Source organism: Helianthus annuus, chromosome 2 (assembly GCF_002127325.2).
Source record: "Helianthus annuus cultivar XRQ/B chromosome 2, HanXRQr2.0-SUNRISE, whole genome shotgun sequence".
NCBI classification, from domain to species: domain Eukaryota; kingdom Viridiplantae; phylum Streptophyta; class Magnoliopsida; order Asterales; family Asteraceae; genus Helianthus; species Helianthus annuus.
This window is the reverse complement of record NC_035434.2, coordinates 117,277,447-117,296,317: the sequence shown is the minus strand read 5'-3', so window position 1 is coordinate 117,296,317 and position 18,871 is coordinate 117,277,447. Positions and strand designations below refer to the sequence as shown.

General features: G+C 35.5%; 2 protein-coding genes across 2 annotated transcripts; both read left to right on the top strand.

The window, feature by feature from the left end:
* The first annotated feature begins 9,307 nt into the window (after window positions 1–9,307).
* On the top strand, window positions 9,308–10,036 carry LOC110894425 (protein FAR1-RELATED SEQUENCE 5-like). The gene has a single exon (XM_022141659.1). The coding sequence runs from the start codon at window positions 9,308–9,310 to the stop codon at window positions 10,034–10,036; it is 729 nt and encodes a 242-aa protein (XP_021997351.1).
* Window positions 10,037–10,150: 114 nt separating this feature from the next.
* On the top strand, window positions 10,151–11,899 carry LOC110894435 (protein FAR1-RELATED SEQUENCE 5-like). Its single transcript, XM_022141667.1, has 3 exons — window positions 10,151–10,402; window positions 10,508–11,074; window positions 11,153–11,899. The coding sequence occupies exons 1-3, from the start codon at window positions 10,151–10,153 to the stop codon at window positions 11,897–11,899; spliced, it is 1,566 nt and encodes a 521-aa protein (XP_021997359.1).
* The last annotated feature ends 6,972 nt before the right edge of the window (window positions 11,900–18,871 follow it).

Below are 18,871 nucleotides of genomic sequence, written 5' to 3'. Positions count from 1 at the left end.
CTAATATTTGACCAAAATATCACTTTTAACTATAAGTCTAAATATGTGTACCCAGCTCGTGTCATAACATTGACCCGTTTACATACCTTGCCTCCATAATATGCTAATTAATAGCACCACCAATTCATAACTGTTTTTCCTGTGCGCATAAGACTCAACAAGCACTTATTAGTCATTATTTGTCAAATGGTATTTACATTACCATTTGACCCGTTTGGTCTAAACGACCAAACATTTAGCACTTATATTTGAACGGTATTTATTTACCATTTCATTAAGTATCTCAATTCGAATTTCTCACCCTTTAGCATGTCTCTTAAACCCTTTTCTTACGCCTTTAGCCCGACATGACTTATGCCACTTGCTGTCGTGTTGTATTTCAACTTTTATCTATTTGTACGTGACTAAATCACCATTTTCCCTTTTTATTCGTTTAGGCTTACTCATAAAATAGTCGTTCGAAAACTCATTTTATCTTAGTCTTTTCATGACTAAATCTACATTTTCACCACTTTTTACCATTAAACATGGTTCCTATCATTTATATTGGTTCCGACCCATATCATTTCGCATCGGAAACCATATTCGAATATTATTTTTATCGTATTTATAACTTATAGATTAAACACGTATTCTACAAAAAGGTGTAAGTTTTACTTACCTTGCATCCAAACTGCGCTTTGCTTCCATACTTGATTTGTTTGACCCGCTTCCTTCACAAGCTTCCACCTAGCTTGTCAAGTGTCAAACTAGCATCATAATTCGTAAAACGGTTAGGTTAGTCATCTCTAATTATGACTATTCCATCTTACGTGTTTTACGTCGAAATTATTATTCGGCCTTATCGTTGGTTAATTTGACTTTTAAAAGTATATTACCCTTAATCGTATGGAATACACATTTGTGTTCAATAAACTCGTTTAGGCAATCTCATCAATTACCCGTAGACATTATTATGATGCTACCGTTTTAAACTACCTTCCTATCCATGTTCATGCTATTATTAACATCAAGTTAACTTAGCTCCCGTTTACCAAGGATAGTTTATTCTTTCATTATGCAAAATCTACGGATTTTCATCTATAAATAAAAACCCGTTTCATCACGTTATTAGGCATTCATCCGAACACCTAATCTAAACAAGTTCTATTTACAACCGAGTAGACGTGCGATTTCACTTAGGCATTTCAACAAACACCTAGTGGGCATGATTTCTACACATCTTAAATTTAGTTTATGACTAACATTTTAAGCAAGCTTCAATCATCAAATTCAAGCCTTTGTGTCTAGAATTCATAAACAATATCAAGACTCGCATCACAACATCAATGTTCATTCATTTTAACACTCTAATTCTAGTGTTCAGATGCGAGTGTCCTTCAGCTAAAACGTTTACAAAGATTAGTAACGCCAATATCAATAAATGCCCGTATTATAATATAAGGCTTTCTACTATACATGTCAACACACGTAATTTCATTAAATATATCTATCATTTAATTGGGGTAACGTGTGTTACACGATAACCCTATGTGTTTTTCTCAACACTTTAATCATGCTAAACCGTTAATATACATATAACTTACCGGATTATGCGATCAAGTCTCGAACCAAACACTTTACTCTTTAACCTTCAGCTCTGATTACCAACTTGTAATACCCTTACTATTAAGTAACGGTTTTTGTATAAATTACAAAAATAAACATGTAATTGTGTGTGTGTGTGTATATATATATATATTGTTAAATAATACGGGTAAATTAAAACTTTTACAATTTGAAAATAATACAACTTAATATGTACGGATTCATCGTTAAAAATGACGACAAAACAACGTGTAGAAGCTTTTATCTCGTTCGTGTTCGGTTCTTCGTTGAGCTTGATCGTCCTCCAGCATGCCAAGATAAACCTACATTTCATAAACCATGAAATGTGTTAGTCATTCGCAATCTATAAGCGTTTAAATCGAGTCTGGTTGCTAAAACGGACTAGAAAACAAAATTTGCCAGATCACTGGCTTTCGCGAGGCGCGACAGCCCCTTCTTTGGGTGCTCGCGGGGCGCGACAACTGTCGCGCTGCGCGACAGTGATTCATGTCCATCGTCGCGTGACGCGACGGCCTGTTTTCTACAGAAGGTTATTTCCTTTGAGCTGCAGATTCCCAGCTCAATTACTCAAACTTATAATTCACAAAAACATGCATAACTTTTGATCTAGATGTCTGATTCGTGTGATTCTTTTTCCTACGCGTTCATAATTTGATTCTCCATCATATGGAGTTAAAATTCAGCATTCGAACTAATAAAATTCTAAAATTTTAAGCCTTCGACTTATTATTCAAATTCAACATCTTGACACGTTTATATTTAAAACCACAAACTTGTTTTAAAATAGTCATGGGGCATACGCCCATGTAATTAACTCAATTTCTCTTTTTTTTCCGGATTCATAACATTTATGAATTACACGACCAATATCTAAGTTATGTGTGTAACCCGTTTGAGCCTTTTAGAGGGTCTTATGCATTTATGCATTAATCTCACTCTTCTCGTTTCGCACTTTACATTTTCACATTCAAAGTATCTACGTATATCACACATCTACCTATATCACTTATATATTAAACATGTATTCTACAAAAAGGTGTAAGTTTTACTTACCTTGCACCCAAACTGTGCTTTGCTTCCATACTGATTTGTTTGACCCGCTTCCTTCCCAAGCTTACACCTAGCTTGTCAAGCGTCAAACTAGCATCATAATTCGTAAGACGGTTAGGTTAGTCATCTCTAATTATGACTATTCCATCTTACGTGTTTTACGTCGAAATTGTTATTCGGTCTTATCATTGGTTAATTTGACTTTTAAAAGTCAATTACCCTTAATCGTACGGAATACACATTTGTGTCCAATAACTCATTTAGGCAATATCATCAATTACCTGGTAGACATTATTATGATGCTACCATTTTAAACTACCTTCCTATCCATGTTCATGATGTTATTAACATCAAGTTAACTTAGCTCCCGTTTACCAAAGATTGTTTATTCTTTAATTATGCAAAATCTACGGATTTTCATCTATTAATAAAAACCCGTTTCATCACGTTATTAGGCATTCATCAGAATACCTAATCTAATCAAGTTTTATTTACAACAGAGTAGACACGCGATTTCACTTAGGCATTTCAACAAACACCTAGTGGGCATGATTTCTATACATCTTCAATTTAGTTTATGACTAACATTTTAACCAAGTTTCAATCATCAAATTCAAGCCTTTGTGTCTAGCATTCATAAACAACATCAAGACTCGCATCATAACATCAATGTTCATCCATTTTAACACTCTAATTCTAGTGTTCATCATCTTGTTATAAAACCCTCCTAGCACCTACATAATTAGTTAACCGAAACACTAATTTATGGCGCTAAACTATGTAGCACAGGAACGGGTACGTGACTGAGGTACGGGGACGATACGGGTATGGGGAACGACAAAACTCAAAATTCCAAGATACGGGTATGGCAAAGGTACGACAAATAAAATTATAGAAAAATAAAAATATATTAAACCAAGTTCAAAATAGATATATATATATTGATGTCAAGTGTAATTAATTACCGAAATATTTTTTAAAACTTAAACAAAATAATCTAAAAAAAAGCTAAAATAAACTAAAATTTGTGACATGATTTTTTTCTTTTCGTATTATTTTTTTTGATCAATTTTGGTATTATCTTTTTGACCACTAAAATTTATGATGGTTAGTAATCCAATGTACAATGACTTTTCATTTTGCCCGTACACTGGTGTTGGAAAAGAAAATAAATTAATATGAAAATAGTATACTTTTTAACTTAAAATAAGAGAAAAGTCATCCAAACATAGGCATCTTCTTCATCTTCTTATCCATCCTTTTCACATCTCCGACGATACTAGTTCAGCCGCTGCCCGTTCTCGCCGGAAAACATTTAGCAGCCGTCCCCGAAACCTTTAGCTGCCGTCCCCATTTTCCGGAAAAGTTTAGCAGCGGTCCCCCAATATCCGGAAACGTTTAGGGAACGTCCCCATGGCGTTTCCGTCCCCCAAACGTCCCCGGGACGGGTACTCCATGCTTCCGGGCGTCCCCGTGCTTCATAGGCGCTACATCATCAAGTTAATTTAAATCTAGGGTTCGTTCCTAGACTCATAGACATCTCAATTTCGCTATAACATTACTCATTCATACAAGAATTTCGTTTAAGAATGTTAATCAAATTTTCAAAGTATCACCAAATAACAAAACTCAACATACCTTGTGATCCCCATGCTTAGGTGATCTTGAATCTGCCTTCAATTTGGTAAATTTAGCTTGAGTTAGGGTTAGGCTCCAAAAGAGCTTCCTGGTCGATCGTACAGAACACACACTTAGTGTGTGTTTTGTTATAATTTTTCTTCTTATGAATTAACTTTCAATTATCCCACTTTGACCCTCTCAAGTTTTGTTAGTTATTAAGTAGGCCACAACCTACTTATTTTCAGTAATATTTACTCTTTTTAACTAGGTTAAACATTCATAGTTTACTAAGTGGGTTCGGGGAGATACAACTTGTTTTATTTTAAGTCCCGTTAACTCGGGCCCCTTATAAACTTTGTTTTCTCAAAAGCTTTTGGTCGCCTTTTATTTAATATTAGATTTATTTATTTAATCCTAATATTCATCGGGTTAAATTTTACCACTAACGGTATTTTACCTGTCCATTAATATTAACGTGGTTTTACTATCAAACCCGTTTTCGGGGTGTTACACCGCCCATAATTCATCTCCAACCCTTAAGTTTTACTGCTGACGCCGATCGTGATTGGGAAAATTAGGTGGTCGGATTTGAAGAAACGGTGAGAGTGAAAAGTAAAGTGAAGGATGCTGGTACTATTTTGGTAATTTTTAAAACTAATGGTCTGTAACTGTTATTTTTAACAAACCACAGGGATGAAAAACATAACTAACTCTTTATTTATTTTAATTTTAATTTTAATAATAGGAGCATTATGATCATTTCAAATAAACTAACATAATAACCAGATGGCGTTAGTGTGGGTGGACTATAAGTCTGTAATAGTTACGAAAGTGAAACCACCAGGACTGTTTTGGCAATTTTTAAACTAAAGGATTTAAATAGTGATTTTTGACAAAATTAGAGGAACAAAAAATGTAATTAACTCATTAGAATATAAAAAAAAATTCTCGAGCACAGGAAGCAGTCCCAGGTGATAAGTAATATGTATAACAAAACAATGACAAAATCTTAATATTAAAAAAGTTATATGAAGACCAATAATAAATAAGAACTATTCTAGAAATGTTAGTTTAGGAGTGTGAAAATGGTTGTTTTCATTATTCTATTCAAATGCATGTTTTACACTAATCATATGATTACATGGTTGTATGCATTGAATTTTTGAGATGTAGCAACTTCTAAAATTTCAAGTTTATATATTATTAATGTATAAAGCTGTTTATGCATATTAGTGTTATATTGTGTGCTTAGTTAGTTTCTGGTGCATTATGGTATGTGATTTTTATAGGGTTGTACAGTTTATATATTATTAATTACTATTTTTTTTTAGTATGGTTTGTAATTTTATCTCTAGTGGTTGTATCTATTGTTGATTTTTTATTTTATCTTTAATATTTTGCTTTTAACCTCAACTACTTTACAATTTAACCTCAACTTTATTTTATCTATTGTTGAGTTTTTGTTTACTTTCAAATTTGGTCACATACTTTCTATGTTTTACAAATTTTTCATTTTACGTTTTGGTCAAATTTTGCGAGTTAACTCGCCGCAACGTGTGTGTGATTCAACATTCTTTTACCTGTTCTTTTCCCTGTTAAACGGCCCGTTGCAACGCAATGTCCTGAATCGACTTAGTTATAGTTTTTTCCAGCGTTGGTGGTCGCTGGCGGTGATGTGATATTGGTGTACTTGACACAGTTTTACGCCCCTGCCGATCACATGGGCTTAATACTAGTTTAATATAATTAACAAAACATGCTTTCTTGACTTCAATTTATAGGGGTTGGTTCCGGTACAAATCATATTTATTCTACAAACCGTAAAACAGATCCTAGCACTTAAAAAAAGTTAAATTAGCACATAACAAAACAATAAATACATAAAAGTAGCACTTTTGAAATATATTAGCATATGAAAATTAATCAAAATAATTGATTGTAGCACATACTGTATTTGAATTTGAATGATATCATTAAAAACAAAAGGAAGATCCAAATAAAAAATTAATTGCTTGTTAACATATTTATAGGGAATTCAATATAATTGATATTATTTAGGATATTATTTTATTATTTCTATATAATTAGTTGAATACCACGTATCATATTCAATTCAATTTATATATATAAAAATCTCTCTTTTCTCTTACCCGTATCATAAAAAATGAATTTAAAAAGTTGCTTAATATATATATACTAGTGAAATTCCCCGCGCTACGCGGCGGGGAATTCGAACGTTTTCGATTCGTTTTGTTTTGTAACGGGATAAGCACGATACCCGTTCAGTTCGTTACTTACCGGTGTTTTACCCATAAATACGGTTACTATACTGGTTGGTTATAAAAATTACAAATTTAGAAGTACAGAAAACAACGTAAAAGTGAAGAAGAATGAATAAATCACGGAAAATATTATTAAGAATAATAGATACTCAAACTTTTATTTAGCTATAGTTTCGCACAATAATAACTATAATATATACATAAAACGGAAAAGGACAAAAAGAAAAGAAACAACAAAACAAAGAAAAACGATGGAAAAAATATAAATTTAAATTGAGGGTAAAATCGTAATTTAAAGAAAAACAAAACTAATTGCAAAATTGTAAATTTAAACGAGGCAAAATCGTAATTTTGACCTGAGGGCAAAATTGTAATTTTTTTATTCTAGGAAAAAGCATAATTTTATTTTGAACTGTGGTTAAAAACGTAACTTTGAATTGATAGCCAAATCGTAATTTTAAAGCGAGAATAAAATCGCAAATTGGTTGGGCTAATAGGGGAGTTCCAGGCAGTTGCCTCGCACTATGCCCCCATCTTGTGTCTGTACTTATACACTGGAGGCAAAATCGTAATTTACCGGTGAGGAAGAAAACAAAACTAATGACAAAACTGTAAATTTAAACGAAAAAATCGTAAATTTGAGGCGAGGGTAAAGTTGTAAATTTTCACTGGGGGCAAGAGCATAATTTAATTTTGAACTGGAGGTAAAAACATAATTTTAAACTGATGGAAAAATCATTATTTTAAAGTGGGGCAAAATCGTAATTTGACTGGGAAAGCAAACAAAACCGATGAAAAATATGGTAATTTAAATTTAGGGCAAAATCGTAATTTACCTGAGTGAAAGAAAACAAAACTAATGACGAAACTGTAAATTTAAACGGGGCAAAGTCGTCATTTTGAACCAAGGGTAAAATTGTAATTTCTCACCGGGGCAAAAGCATAATTTTATTTGGAAGTAGAGATAAAAACGCAATTTTAAACTAATGGCAAAATCATTATTTTAAAGCGGGACAAAATCGTAAATTGATTTGACCCCAAAAGGCAAAAAAGTCAAAAAAAAAATAATAATATTAAACCACTGTTCATCGGTTTTCCAAAATGTTATAGAGGTAATAAAGTAAATTGCCATTTTAGTCTCTGAGTTTTGTCTAAATTTGCCATTTTGATCCAAATAGTTTTTTTTACATCTGGTCCCTGACTTTTTCCTTTTATTGCCATTTTGATCACTTTGCCTAACTCCATCTAAAAATCCAGTTATAACCAGGGGTATTTTGGGAATTTTTAATTTAAATCTTTTCAGTTGCTATTTTGATCTGATTCTTAAAAAAACAAAAACAAAACAAAAAAAACAAAAAAATATAATATTACTAATGATTATTATTTTATTATATATAATAGGGAAGGAGTTGGCTACAAAGCCTTGTTTTCCTACAAAGTGTAGGAAGCCTCCTACATGTGACATGTGGCAATCCTAGGTTTTTATCAAAAGGGTATTAGGGTAATTTCATTATTTATTTTAATTATGTATTTTATTATAAGATAACTAACTAACCAAATTTTATGGAAACTGAATATCTAATTATATTATCAATGTCGGTTTCACCATATATCATTCAACCCAGCGATTCATGCGTATATCCATATTCTCTTTCACAACAACTTCTACTGATCAGTATTATGGCGTCAAATGCTATTGTTGATTGCGGTGATGGTAATGTTTTTTTGATTCTGCAAGTCTCTAAAAGTCGAAGTTCTCTTGTTGATTTGTTTTACCAACTTTAGATTTTACATAACAATCAATTTGTTGTTCGAGTTCTTGTAATAGTGTTTTACCAGTAAACAGGCTCATACCATTGTGTTTTAATATTTATCGTTGTTTTAATTAGTATTTTTAATGTATTTGTCATTGAGTATGGGGGATGATTTTGTTGACATCATGCTGTTACTATTTGTTGTTCGATTTCTTGTCATAGTGTTTTACCAGTAAACAGCTTCATACCATTGTGTTTTAATATTTATCGTTGTTTGACTTAGTTTTGTTACTGTATTTTGTCATTGAGTATGAGGGTTGATTTTTATTGACATCATGTTGTTACAGCTATATTATAATTCAGAGGTTTTTAAATAATTATTATTCGACCAGGGTTTTGGAGGTTTTATCTTGCTGTGTTTTTAAAATTAGTCAGTGTAACATGTTGTGTTTTACTGGTTGTAATACATTCAAATTCAGAATGTTCTTCATGGGCATGTTTTAGATAATTATCTCATGTAGTTTACCATTATGGCATGTTTCTTACTTATACGTTGTGTTTTTGTAGATGTTCACTTAGACGTTCATATATGTGTTTTATGTGTTTTAATATGTTTTTTTTTGTCTGATACACATGTGCGTTTTACGATGTGTTTTACACCCAGTTTCACGAGGTAAATATTGTTTTCTGAGTTTTACATGTGTGTATATGTCCGACGTGTGTTTTTAATTTATCATGGTGTAGTGTATTTTGTTATTGATTGTGGTCTTTTGTTTTTATTAATTCTCGTGTGTTATACTACCTGCCGAGTGTTGTTTTTTTTATCCATGTGTTTTACTTACTTTTTGTGTGTTTGTCATTTAATTTTCTAACTTTTTTTGGTTTTATATTTTTGTATTTTTGTCAGACGGCCCCAGTTATCAACCACGTGGCGTAGAACATGTTTCTCCGAGTTCGGGAAAAAAGACATACACTCCAAACTCACCACCCTCGATGACTCCAGTCGTTGGCATGGTTTTTGACACGGTAGATGCTGCCTACATTTTCTACAAAGCATATGCACAGGCGGGTGGCTGGACTGTAAGGAAGGGAACGGAGCATACAAATCATGGTGTTACAGTAAATAAGTATTTTGTATGCTCAAAAGAGGGCCATAAAGTTTTTAACCCTGTTGACACTTTATCCGATCAGCCTCCTAATAGATGGGTATGTAGGGTACCATCAAAGAGGACTGGTTGCCAAGCGGAGTTTCGAATAAAGTTGAACGATGATAAGAAGTATGTGTTATACTACTTTACAGAGGCGCACAACCACGCTTTCGTGCATGAAGAAGATCTCCACTTTCTCAGGGAAAATAGAAGCCTCACCCGTTCGCACGAGGATATGATAAAGAAGATGTCCAACTTGAATATTGGACCGGTTCAAGCATTCAACATCATGAAGGAGTTGTGTGGTGGTTTTGATAATGTCGGGGCGACTAAATGTGACTTCAAAAATTTTAAAAAAGAACTCAATGTGTTTATTGGTGAGTTTGATGCAGAGATGCTTGTCAAGCGGCTAACTAGGAAAAAAGAGTTTTTACCTAATTTTACGTGTGAATACCAAACTACTCAGGAAGGTGTCTTGAAGTGTCTGTTCTGGGCTGATGAGGACATGAAAAGAAATTTTTATATGTTCGGTGATGTTGTGTCCTTTGATGCCACGTACAAGCGAAACAAGTAAGTACAAGATTTATATATTTCTGTCCCATTGTGTTTTAGTTTATATATTTAGTAGCTTACCCGTGAAATGTGTGTCTTAGCTTTTTTTTTTGTTTCGTGTTTTATTAAGTATAACATGATGTTCGTCCCTTTCACTGGGATTGACAATCACAATCGGAATGTCACACTTGGTGCTTCTATTATTGGTTCCGAAACAGCTGAGACATATAGTTGGCTACTTAATGTGTTTAAGGACGCATTTGGATATGCACCACGAGTAATTGTTACTGACCAAGACCCTACAATGAAGAGGGCTATTGAGGATGTTTGGCCTGATTCAAGGCATCGGTTATGCATGTGGCATATCATGGATAAACTTACCACAAAGGTGTTGTATTTTCTGTTTAAGGCTTCTTTATTTATGGTTATGTTTATGTGTTGTGTTTTGAGGTTTTAGTTTGTTTTATTTTTGACGATACTGATACTTGCACAGGTTGGACCAACTATTTGTACAAACACCGATTTCAGGAAAAGGTTGTCTGCAATTGTCTGGACGGATTCTTTATTGCCTGAAGCGTTTGAGACCGAATGGGCGGCTGTATTAAATGAGTTTAACTTATCCGACCACGAATGGCTCATATATATATATGGGCTTCGTGAGTCATGGATCCCAGCGTATTATCGTGAAGAAGAAATGTCGGGTCTTATGCGCACGTCTTCCCGATCCGAAAGAGAGAACCATTTCTTTGGTAAGATTTGCAATCCCAAGTGTACTTTGGTGGAGTTTCTCAGCCACTTCGACACGGCTGTTGAGGCCCAAAGGCACGAGCACCGTAAGAACGACCACGATACCCGTTATACTTCGCCCGATATATGGAATCCTGATTTTGTTCTTGAGAAACAAGCATCCGAGACATATACCAGAACGATTTTTTTTGATGTTCAATTGGAAATTCAACACGGTATTCGCCGGTGTGCTAGCGTCAGATTAGAGCATATTGCTGATTTTATCAAGTTTTATGTCAAGGATCTAGATCAGCCAACAACTGCATTTTATGAGGTAACATTGTGTTTTTCTTAAATTAATTTTTTATCAGGTAACACATAGTTGCTTTTAATGTGTTATATTCATGTTCAGGTCATGATACGTGAGGAGGACGTTACAGTTAAATGCAGCTGTAACAGGTTTGAGCAGTTTGGGCTATTGTGCAGTCATGTTTTTTGTGTTTTGAGGATTCTTGATGTAAGGGAGTTTCCTAGACAATATATTTTGAGGCGGTGGACTCGCGAAGCAGTTCCAAATAGTTCACCCGGGTCCATCCTTACTGATGGGGGCAATCCAGATCGGAGCGTTGAGGTCAACCAGTGCATTCGTGAGATTAGTAATGTAACCGAGTATGTTAAAAATAAGTTGGTATCCAAGTTTGACGAGATGTGTAATTTTCGTGACCACATCAAGCAGTTTATGTCAGTTGCTGATGACGCTCAGTTTGACGCCCCTCCTAAGTCAAGACGTAATAGGTTTGCCGAACTACTTGGTGTTGCTCCTACGGAAACGGCGACTATTCGTGTTCCTATTGGTACTAGGTTTAAGGGCTGTGGATCACATAAACGCATGAAATCTAAAAAGGAGCAAGCTATAAGTCAAGCTGGGAAGAAACGTAGGCGATGTTCAAAGTGTAAGAAATTTGATCACAATAATCGCACATGCGGAAAATATAATGTGAAAGAAAAGGATGCAAGCACTTCAAAGAAGGTGGATGTTGGTGCTGAAGACGTAGAAGATACTGATGGAGATGCTGGAACTAGCTCAGATGATGGGGATGATGTGTTTTACACATCAGAAACAGCTGAAGATGCAGATGACGAACAGATGCTGGAGTAGTCGAGTTTTTTTATATAAGAATTTTCTTTTTTTCTGAACATATGTGTTTTGGTTTTTCATTGTGGGGTTTTTACTTCTTTATGCTTGGTGAGTTGTCTGTTTGAACGTTTTGTCATTTTTGTGTGTTTTGATTGATAATAATAACGTTGTCTGGGTTTTTAATTATGAACACGTATTTTGGTTTTGGGTTTGTTTGTGTGTTAGAGTTGATAGCATTTTGCGAGTTTTGTATTTTTTCGTTCTGGATTTTTTTTGTTAAATCGTTAATGAGGAAGAAATTTACATACTTACCAACATGTTAGCTGAACAAAATAGTCGCGTTAGGTTGGAAATCAATAAGTTATTATGCTATCAAAACTGTGGTTTTAATGGCTTGGCGGAATGTGTTATACTGTTTTTTTACAATCTAAGTATCACCCTTTATGCCTCTCAATCCACAGAAAAAATTACTTTTTTTGTAAGATCTGGATGTCTTTCATTGTATCCAAGCTGTTATATACGGACTTTAAATTTGTTGTTATTTTTTCGGTTATGTGTTTTATGCTAAGGATACACGTTTTTCAGATGTTTTTACAAACTATATAATCAACCATGTATTTTCTCTAATCCAGTTTTCCACCATAAGATTATGTAACTGGTTAGAGATGCAACACGACAGTGAAAAGACGTATATCGAATGTGTTTTACATATCAAGCCAACCCATCATATCAAAACAAACTAAGGCTGCGTTTTATATCTATCAGACATAACCCATCAAACCAAAACAAAAGAAGTTTACGTATTAACTATCAACACAGCCCATCAAACAAAAACTAAAGTACGATGATATATGTTTAACAAGATAAAGTCTAAAACACCCACGTCATGTCACTTGTCCGAATACCTAGTTACTATCCAACCTTGCCAAGATAGTACCATACGCAACCGCATCAAGCCTCTTCCGTTGGTCTTTAGTCAACTTCTTGTACCTTGCTACATCAGCTTCCACAAACGGCCTAACTTGGTTTACATCACTAAGTATTATTTTCGCGACATATTTATACCTAAGTTCATCAAGCTCTTTGCGCTGTTTGTACGAAATTTCACCGGCATTATTACATTCCTTTGACAAACCACATTCCCATTTCTTCAAACTTGTTCCTTTGTACGTTTCCATGTGGCGCATCAGGAAGACGCCACAATCAATTACATTCCGGGTTGTACGCCAAGGCATCTCTAATCTAATTGGTACTGTCTCTCGGAGTATATTGGCCGCTGGGTGTGAAGCAGACTCCAGGTAAGATGAAAATGAGTCCCTCTGCGTTCGATACAAACATTAAACCCCAGTATATAATAGCGATAAGGAATTTTCATTTGCACATTGTGTTTTATAATAAGCTAAAGTGTTTTAGCTTAATGTGACGTGTTTGATGAGTTGTGAAAGCTGCTTACCAGTTTCTCCGGCCATTTTTGGTATTTTGCTTCAAAGGACACATTTGTTGCGCTGTTGTCCAGCACCTCTATTTTGTAATCCTTTAGATTGAAACACACACAGTAGAAATGTTTCTCCTGGATCACCGGAATAAACACGAGAGTTACTTGTTTAATGTTCTTCACATCCGCTGATTGGATGACTGACTCCATGTTATCAGCGAAGATTTTTGCCCTTTCTCCTTCAGTCAATTTATAATCATTTTCATTCTGTTTTAGTCAGGTTGAAAAAAATCCAGTGTTAGACAGGAAAAAAATACATGTCCGGAAAGAATAATGCCAATATGTCCATACTTACCAACATGTTAACTGAACAAAATAGACGCGATAGGCTGCCCTTTTGTTTGAACCTTTCTTCATAATTGAGAACAGCTGACCATGCACTTATCGCGCTAACATGTATGCAAATACCTGGAAACAACGACTCCACCGGGGATCTCATTACAGCTACACCCTTTTCAGTTTTAAACACAACATCCCTACAATTAAACAAGACTGACATAAGTTTCATATTAGTGTACGTCTACTGTTTTATACAAACTGCTTATACTCTGTGTCTTAAACTGGTAATAAAAAAATCCAGTGTTAGACAAACTGCTTATATAATCATTTTCAAACTGTTTTAGTCAAACTGTTTTATACAAACTGCTTATATAATCATTTTCATTCTGTTTTAGTCAGGTTGAAAAAAATCCAGTCTTAGACAGGAAAAAAATACATGTCCGGAAAGAATAATGCCAATATGTTATAAACCGTATTTTCTAAACCGTATTTTCATTCTATATAAGCAGTTTGTATAACGAGCGATATGACTGATCATCAAATGTTTTAAGCAAACTTGTTATAAACCGTATTTTCTAAACAGTTTACTGTGCTATACACAGACAACTAACAGCTTTTTAAACTTGTTATAAACCGTATTTAAATGTTTCGACAACAAACAGATATAGAATACAAATTTTACATACCACATACTTCCCCAAGCCGAAAACATATAAGCGCTCGCCGATGCTTCAGCTGCTTCAAGTCTACTTGTTATAGCAACCACCCTTTTTACATACGGAGACCTAAGTGCTGGTGGCAATTCTATATTTCTTTGCGGCCTCACCATCCTTTTCCCCATGTCAAGTTGTTTAACAACTTGGTCCCTCTTGCATGCAAATTCGTATTCAGCAGCCGTTTTCTGAGAGAGAGGTGTGATGTCAAGTGGCTCATTTTGAAATATCTTAACTAATTGATCGTTAGGTGTGTTATCACGCTCAATACTATCCATGTGTTCATTGGCTGCTGCTACCATTGTAGGAGTCCATTGCGATAGATCCGTTGTAGACACGCCCCCGTCTGATTTGCATTTGGCTGCTGATAAAACGATAGGAGTTTGCGGTTCAGAACTTGTGGTGGTTGACCTCGCATGTTTCATCAAAATATCATCCCATTGTTTTTGCTTTTCTTTTATTCGGTCACTGTCTGGGAATAACACAAATCCCTCAGCCAACGTTTTGTTTATTCTTTTAACGCATTCTTCGTATTGATTAAAAAACACATCCAACATACCCCGCATGTACCTGCACGTTTCAGACTACAATAGTCAGCTAAACTGTTTTTTAGATGAAAAGGTTAATAAACAAATATAAATTTGTACACCTCATCATCGTGGGTATCTTCTTGCGTAGATTCATATACGCATTCCACACGGATCCTAAGATTGCCATCTTCATCGACGTACAACCCATAATCATCCCTCTCGTTTTGTGTTTGTCCATACTCCCCCGAGTTGAAGTAATACTGTGCGATGTCGTCTACATTTATCGCACCAGTTGGTTAAGCTCTTTTTTCAACAGAAGCTGTGTTTTTCCCATCTAACATAATCTTATCAGCGTCTACTACCTGAACATCCTCTACATTTATCGCTCCAGATTTCTCAGGCTCTGCAACCGATGGTTCAGCTCTTTTTTCAACAGAAACTGTGTTTTTCCCATCTAACATAATCTTATCAGAATCTGTGTTTTTCTTTATCGGTTCACCAGCCTCTTTTTTTTTCGCTCCATCGCTTGACTTCTGTGTTTTAGCGAGTATTACTTGTGGTTTTTTTGCTTTAACATCCTCGGTACGTTTTTTACATTTCCAACTGCCCTTTTAGTTAGAACTTGTGTTTTATCTTCACATCGCGTGACATCCGTTTGAACATTTTGTTCCCCTTTCCCTCCATCATCATCCTTTTTCACAAAAGGATATTTCTGTGGCGGGTTTAATCCTTTCTCGTTTTCAAGCATTTGTTGGAACCTAAATTTGTCCAATTTGATACTTAGTCCATCTATATCGTCTTGCTCAATATCTCCAATACGACAAATCGTCCTTTCTTCATCTGGGTGGGTTGTAATTTGGTCATTCACTAAAGCCGCCTGCAAAAAGATAGAAACGACGTTAAATGTGTTTTAACATTGTATACAACAACACATTATCTGGCTCATTCAATATAGCCACCTACATTTGTTTTATTGACACCATTAGTTAGTATCTAACTTTCGTTTTAAAGAACATACCACTAGCAAAGGCAGAGGCCCGAAGAAGTTGTCCTTTGGCTCCCATCCATCAACATTTCTATTCAAACATCTGATCATGTACTCACACCAGTTATAGCTCTTAATGTCAACTCCACGATGCATCGATGGGAGAAACCTCAGATTAACAGACGAATTGTGTGTTGTTTCGCCCAGAATTGTGTTATAGAATATCAAGAAGTTTAACATGAAAATTCTGTCATATGAGTTTTGTGATTCCAAGTAAGTTTTTAAAAGGATTGGTGTCATTCTTTTAGGAGCCTGTATGAACTGGTTCTTCCACTCAGCAACTACTTCACTAAAGTCTGCCCTTGCTCGTTCCACCTCCTCAACCTGTTTAACACCACGTGGTACACCGAAAATCTCGTGAACTAACTCTTCGGTGATATGTATCTGGTGGCTTCCAGCATTCAAGACACATGTTTTAGGATCATAGTTTTTTACCAGCCACCACCCCAAACTTGATGGCACTGATCGCATCTGAAATCCAAGAATACTTCCAAATCCAATTTGATTAACCATGTTTCTTTGGTTTTGGTTGAAAGACTCAACCACAGTCACCATGTGTTTCAAAGCTGTCCTTAGCAATAGTTTCCCGTCGACGATCGGCAAGTACGGTTTGGTTGTTCTCATTGGTTGCCGTGTTTTTGTTGGATTCCTGCGTGCGACTTGCGATTTACTGAACTGGCCATGCTGTTTAGTATCTGTCTTCGCCTTTTTAGGTGGCGGGTCTACAAAATCATCATCAGAGTCTTCTTGATCATTTTGTATTATACGCGCTACAGCACATTCCAACATGTAATCCTTAAGTTAGAATCCTAAAAAACAACACATACGAAGCATATCTTCTTAAACCATTGACTTAGTCTAACTTACCTTTTTGCACCAGTTGAAGATTCCGAACAACAGCATCAGTCTTTAAGCTTGTTTCATCACAGGCTACAACAGATGAAAAGTAGATATGATGGAACGGTATAATAAATAACACATATGGGAATTAAACTATCTGTCATCGAAACTTACTTTTCGTCACATGTTTTATAATAGGCTCAACTGCTCGTATTGGATTCTTAGAATCACACTCTTTCGGCACATCAGCTGAATCTACATTAACATAAATGTAATTTTTTTAATAAACTATGAAATTCCAATTTAGCCCACCCAAAACACATTTACCTTCATTCACTAAACGCTGAGCAGTATCTGGCTCATCCAATATAACGGGGTCATCAAAAGTGTTATTGTTGTTCTTATTGGAGATCCTTTTTTTGAGGATTCGTTCACTCTTCCTTTCTGAAATACATATGTTTTTTAATTTTTCATAACGAGATCAAACTTAAAATGAATAAACACATTCCCTAAGTCACAGGTGTAAAACACTCAAAATGTTTTTTGCTTGCTGATGTATTGTGTGTTTTAACTTTCATAATGTTTGTGTGCTACCATTTCCCACATTAACACTGGTAAAACACACAATCAACCACATTGGCATAATAAAACACTACAAATGGTAACACACAAACAATATGGATGGTAAAACACACAATCAACCACATTGGCAAAATAAAACACTACAAATGGTAACACACAATAATATGGATGGTAAAACACTGGTAAAACACACAATCCAAAATCAAACAACCTTTGAACAATATGGATGGTAAAACACGCAATACATCATCAAGAAGAACACCCCATTTCCCACATTAACACTGGTAAAACACACAATAAAAAACTTTGGCAAAATCAAACAACCTTAAAACACTCTTAACAAAAAATCAACAAGAAAAACACCCATTTCCCACATTAACACATGTAAAACACACTTATCATCAGGAACATTTGAAAAGACACATCAACACTTGTCAATCGATCAGAATTTTAAAACCCTAGATTACAAATAAAGTTATAAAACACACCTCTGGGTTTACTCTGCTTCTTAACAACTTTCGCCGCCTCCACAGGAGTGCTCATCTTCTCCATTTGGTTTGTATTCTTGAATCGTTTGCCTGTAAAACAAAACACACACCGATGAACAACCACCACATGCACAACAAAATACGGAACTTAAAACCCTCTTACGTTTGTATTTTTTTCGAATCTCTTATCATAATCCATGGATCCTATCTAATTTTGGTTGGGATTGATTTTCCGGAAGCTCGTTTAGAGAGAGAGGGAAAGAACACGTGAAATGAGGGATAGTTATATGATTTGACGGTTTTTTGACTGATTTAAAACAGGTTCAATTACCAAACTACCCCTAATATATTATTACCATCTATTTTTGAAACCCAGTTATTACGAAATTGCCATCAAGTTGATCTCAGCCATTAAACACATTGATCTGATGGTGGAGATCGCTTCCTACACTTTGTAGGAAAAACACACTTTGTACCAGAACCCCACCCATATATAATAATATATATCATATTTACACATACATCTCTAACATACATGCATCAACATACATACATCAGTAAACATACATCTCTCTCTTTCTCTCTATCTGTGCATCTTCCACCCACCACCATCAACATCTACCACCTTCCACCACCACTGTTCCCGAACCGAACATGAACTAAGACCGACCCGAACACCCGAATCTGAACCGAGCAACTCCCGAAATCTGAACCGAATAACCACCTCCACTACAGCCGTCGTGGCTCCCGCGGCCAACGCCGCCGTCGGCCACCAGTATCATCATCATCGTTGTCGTCATCATCATCACCGCTCATCGTCATCCACCACGTCTGCCGCCACCGTAGCGGCGTCTCCGGCGACTATCTTTCTCTCTCGTCGCTGCGTCTCCCTCTCTCCCTCTCTCTCGTCTGCCATCACTGCGGCGCGCCGCCACCATAACGCGGTGGCCGGCCGTTTGTTTGTGGGGAAACGGGGATGAGGGGTGGGTAGGTGTGGTTGGGGTGTGGCCAGAGAAAAACG